The sequence below is a fragment of the Pelodiscus sinensis genome, chromosome 1 (assembly GCF_052426305.1).
Source record: "Pelodiscus sinensis isolate ZL-2025 chromosome 1, ASM5242630v1, whole genome shotgun sequence".
In the NCBI taxonomy this organism is placed as follows: domain Eukaryota; kingdom Metazoa; phylum Chordata; order Testudines; family Trionychidae; genus Pelodiscus; species Pelodiscus sinensis.
The window spans coordinates 303,910,947-303,916,027 of record NC_143052.1 but is presented as its reverse complement, the minus strand read 5'-3'; the positions used below and the strand labels follow the sequence as shown (position 1 = coordinate 303,916,027).

The following is a 5,081-nucleotide window of genomic DNA, read 5'->3' as shown; positions in this document are numbered from 1 at the left end:
GAAGCAATGACTCGCTGCTATTTCTAGGTTGGAACCAAGAGTAGTGGGCAGGCCCAGGTTCCCCAGTGGCATAAACCCGATGAAGGGGACAGGGCTTATGGAGAGGTTGAACAAAGAACAGAATATAAAGGGTCCAGAGTTGGGGCTGAAGACCCTAGTGAGGGCAACAGGACCTAAAAGGCATTTGTTTGGACTTTGGGACTTGGCCAGAGGGCTGAGCCATGGAAGACTCACTAAGATCGACTGGCAGGATGCACCTGGGCGAGAAAAGGACTGTGGTATCAAATGCAGTCACTGAGAGGCTCTCAAGGGATGAGCAATCACCCATTATAGTGCCTAAAAGGAAAAATCCATGTTTTTAACACAGTACTCATTCATATAGAATAATAAATTACAGTGTATTGCGTGTCTCCTCAAATTATATTCGCTATCTTAATGAACATATTAGAGCTAATGGACATGTTGATTTTATTTCAGCTAATGACTGATCCCATACTCAGGGAGAAGAAGTTGCTTAAGTCTGTCTTACACATCTTAGAAGAAAGGTTAGAGGACAACTACTGGATTGTCCGTCGAATGGCTGTAAGAGGCCTGGGAAATGTAGTCTATGGGGCACCTGAGAAGGTAAGATAGAATACTGAATACAATGCAGCATAACTAGAGAAACTAAAGGAAACAATTGCTCAGGATTTACAGAGGCCATGCACAATGCACTAGGCCAACTTCTGCTCTCTCATACCCCTGTAACCTCTTTGCAGTCAATACACAGCAGGTTGGTTCCCTTGGTAAGCTGGGCATAAGGAAACAATATGTACTTAATATGATCATATGTAAGTGTATACTCCTAGGAATGAAGAGTGTAGGCCATACTTCCAAGATGAGAGATTCTATTCCAGGAAACAGAGACACTAAAAAACTCAAATCATGATAGATAATCAGCTGAACGTAAGCGCCCAGTACAAAGCTGTGACCAAAAGAGCTGAGGTGATCCTCGGAGGCATAGACAGAGGGATTCTGAATAAGAATAAAGAAGTTATTTTACCTCTGCTTATGGCACTGGTGTGAGAACTGTTAGAATACTATGTCAAGATCATGCCTGCAATTCAAGAAGGATGCTGATAAATTGGAGAAGAGTCACAAGAATTTTCAAAGGGCTAGAAAATGTGCCTTTAGATTCAATGGGGGGGGGGGGGAGGAATGAAGCTAAACTAATTCAGACTGATAGTAAGGCATACATTTTAATGGTAATTTTAATCATTGGAACCATTTACCAAGGGTTGTGGTGGGTTCTCTATCAGTAGCAACTTTAAAAACAAGATGGGCTGTTTTTCTAAAAGAGGTGCTCTAGTCAAACAGACATTATTTTGGGGAGGTTCTGTGTTGTGAAGGAGGTCACAATGGTCCCTTTTGGCCTTCAAATCTAAGTAATTAGAAATCTAATAGGATTACATAGGTGTAATATGGCACAGAGTTTGGCTTATTGTAGCTAGTACCTGATGTAAAATATAGCTATAGGTCACTAAGGGGCAGATGAAATTCCCACTGCTTCATAATTGCTAAAAAAACATATTAGAAATGTGGTTAGTGGAAAGTGTTTTTTAATGTCATATGTCTGAACAGGTGAAAAAGTACAAGAAGTTTCTTCTGGAGACACTGATCAGGACTTTAGAAGAGACTTTCAGTTTTGAAATCATTATCGAATGCATGAAGGCACTGGCCAAAGTCCTGAAGGAGCTGAAAGGGAAGGACATAGGTTCTTCCTTCAGAGACCTCACCATACAGATCCGGAAGTACTTCGATAATGTACGTGAACAGAAGCCTTCAACCCCAGTTCAGCTGACATTGATGAGGCTCCATTTACAATGCATGATGTGTCCTCACTGGGCATTGTTCATGTCAGAATGAAGTGATTTTAGGCCTTAGGGAAGAGATGTGTTTTATGGCGGAGCAGAGAATTAAGAAAATGAGGATGCCATCCCTGCTCCTTCAGTCTCACCCTTCTGTTCATCTTTATTTCCAATGAGAATGGCAAAGGAAGTATGAATACTAGATTAGGTAGCTGCATAACAAGGAAAATGGGCATACAGGGTGTAATGGACTGTTTTGGGCCTGCTCCATACGATTTTTATGTCACCTGGTTGAAATTATTCCATTTTGCAGAGAAGTTTGAGATTTCAAATTTTGGTTTTGTTCCTATTTGGGGGACACACCCCCCAGCCCAAATTTCAAATCTCTTTGTGAAACAGTAATACTATTCTCAACCCAGCTCTACTGGGAGCCTTGCCTGAGGGCAGTCTACTGGCAGACTATGCTGGAGACAGGGAACCTGGAAGCACTGGGAATTAGAGGTACACATTTCCTGGCTCCTTGTCAGCCTGCCAAACAGGCTGTTCTGAAGGTGAGGGCCAGGAAGCCCAAGATCTCAGTTAGCCTGCTAGATGGGTCACCAAGAAGCTGACCAAGTACCCCTACTTGGCTTCTGGAAGAATTTTGTCAAAATTGAACTGTCTTCAAAGTATTTTGAAGAATCAACACATTTGGCCCAAACTTGATTAATTCCAGTTCTTCTAAACTTCTGTAGTTGGAATCACTCTACTCTAATGTAGAAGAGACAGCTGTGCTAGATACATGATGTGGTTATCTCTTCGTTACCAACCTGTGTGGCTTTCTTGGCTATAGAAGGACAACACTCTTCGTGCATTGGCCTTTGTCCTGTTTGGTATCCTGGCCGGCTCTGCAAAGAGAAAATGGAAGGACTATTTTGCCAAGCAGGTTAGACAGAGCTGGGTCACGCTTCTGCTGCACCTGCAAGATCCAAGCCCTGAAGTTTCAATGGTAAGAATGACAGTGACTTAAATACTAAGCAAAAAGAATCTTCCTCCTGTTGCCAGGGGAGCTCTGCTATTCCTTCCTGCAGTGGAGACCTAAATTCTTCCCTCAGTTCATTGCCCTCCTTTTGAGTCAATCCCAGACAGGCTGGTCCTTAGCAGCCAGGGTTGTCTCACTGGAGTTCAGGATAGGTCATGGGTCTGATCCCAAGAGTTCATTCCTGCCTATCTCTGCACCCCACGTTCCTGCCTCCCCACAACAGAGGAAAGATCACAGCTATGCCTAGTGAAGCAGCTTTCATAGCTACATCTGTTCTGAAAAAACATTGCTGCTATCTCCAGTTTTCAGTATTATAAAATCATAGAACCATAGGTTTGGAGGAGACCTCAGGAGGTCACTGAGTCCAACCTCCTGCCCAAAACAGGACCAGCCACAACTAAACAATCCCAGCCAGGGCTTTGTCAAGCTAGGACTTGAAAACTCTAGATTTAGAGGTTCCGTTGCCTCCCTAGGTAACCCATTCCAGTGCTTCACCACCTTCCTAGTAAAATAGTTTTTCCGAATATCCAACCTAGACCTCCCCCACTGTAACTTGAGACCATTGCTCCTCATTCAGTCATCTAGTACCACTGAGAACAGCCTCTCTCCATCCTCTTTGAAATCCCCCTTCAGGTAGTTAAAGCCTTCTATCAAAGCTCCCCTCACTCTTCTCTTCTGAAGACTAAATAATCCCAAATCCCTCAGCCTCTCCTTGTAAATCATGTGTTCCAGCCTCCTAATCATTTTTGTTGCCCTCCGTTGGACTTTCTCCAATGTATCAACATTTTTTAAGTAATGGGGTGCCCAGAATTGGATGCAATACTCCAGAAGTAGAATCCCTTTCCCCCTATTAAAGTCATGCTGGCATATTTTCTGTCTATTACTTCAGGGGAATCCCTTTTATTCTTGGGGTAGATGAGCAGTCAAGGACATGAGTTCCATTTGAATGAGCACAATACGTGTTATGGAACAATTCACTGGTGCAACCCTCTTTTTCAGGAGTGCAGAGCTACATTTCATCTCTGTGCCCCATTTTTGGGACTGAAGAGGCTCCAAACTATACTTAATGAGCATCTTAGTTGGAGAACCGAGCTGAACCCTGAGGAGCTCCAGATGGATATCTGCAGACACCTTGTGAGTGACCTATAGAATTATATGAGATTATTGACAGCATAGGCTTGTGATGTAGAAGCAGGGGGAATGTGTGATGGGCAATGTAAGTATCTATGGGTATGTCTACGCTACAAAGTTAGTTTGAACTAACGGACGTTAGTTCGAACTAACTTTCATAGGCGCTACACTAGCGCTCCGTTAGTTTGAATTTAATTCGAACTAGCGGAGCGCTTAGTTCGAACTAGGTAATCCTCATTCCACGAGGATTAAGCCTAGTTCAAACTTACTAGTTCGAATTAAGGGCTGTGTAGCCCCTTAATGCGAACTAGTGGGAGGCTAGCCCTCCCCAGGTTTCCCTGGTGGCCACTCCGGCCAACACCAGGGAAACTCTATGCCCCCCTCCCGGCCCCGGACCCTTTAAAGGGGCACGGGATGGCTACGGTGCCCGTGCCAGGTGCAAGCCTGCCAGCACCCAGCCAGCAGACCCTGCACCTGGTGCGGATCGAGCCACCCACCCGATGCCCCCCAGCCCTCCCCCTCTTCCCGGGACCAGGCTGGCGGGTCCTGGGAGCTTGCCCGGGACCGCAAAAGGCGGGCTCCCTCCTGGGCTAGTGCGGACATCGTGGACCTCGTCCACCATCTCCGCACTAGGCACAGGAAGGTGGCCGGCTAGGGCAGGAGAGCTGCCAGCCTGGCCACCCAGGAGCAGGAGTGCATGAAAATCAAGGTGGTCCACTGAGACCCCACGACCCTGAGCCCTGAGCATACAATGGCCATCCTGGGTCAGACCAAAGGTTCATCTATCCCGTAGCCTGTCTGCCGACAGCGGCCAACCCTAGGGACCCTGGAGGGGATGGACCGAAGACAGTGACCAAGCCATTTGTCTCGTGCCATCCCTCTCCAGCCTTCCACAAACTTTGGGCAGGGACACCTCTCCTACCCCCTGGCTAATACCACTCCATGGACCCAACCTCCATGGCTTGATCTCACTTCCCTTTAAACTCTGTTCTAGTTGTAGCCTTCACAGCCTCCTGCAGCAAGGAGTTCCACAGGTTGACTCTGTGCTTTGTGAAGAGCAACTTTCTGTTACTAGTTTGAAG

At 46.0% G+C, this 5,081-nt stretch overlaps 1 protein-coding gene across 1 annotated transcript; it reads left to right on the top strand.

Annotated features, from left to right (window-relative positions):
• Positions 1 to 479: 479 nt before the first annotated feature.
• Positions 480 to 4,061, top strand: LOC149525787 (protein maestro-like). The gene is made up of 4 exons (XM_089776385.1): positions 480 to 624; positions 1,621 to 1,803; positions 2,680 to 2,835; positions 3,868 to 4,061. The coding sequence occupies exons 1-4, from the start codon at positions 481 to 483 to the stop codon at positions 4,015 to 4,017; spliced, it is 633 nt and encodes a 210-aa protein (XP_089632511.1). The 5' UTR covers position 480; the 3' UTR covers positions 4,018 to 4,061.
• Positions 4,062 to 5,081: the final 1,020 nt, after the last annotated feature.

Bases quoted from the DNA above. Each gene is read 5' to 3' on its own strand.
- LOC149525787 (XM_089776385.1), top strand. From the start codon at position 481: ATGACTGATCCCATACTCAGGGAGAAGAAGTTGCTTAAGTCTGTCTTA. The intron at 625-1,620 runs GTAAGATAGAAT...ATGTCTGAACAG, and splicing joins TCTATGGGGCACCTGAGAAG to GTGAAAAAGTACAAGAAGTT. The intron at 2,836-3,867 runs GTAAGAATGACA...CCTCTTTTTCAG, and splicing joins CAAGCCCTGAAGTTTCAATG to GAGTGCAGAGCTACATTTCA.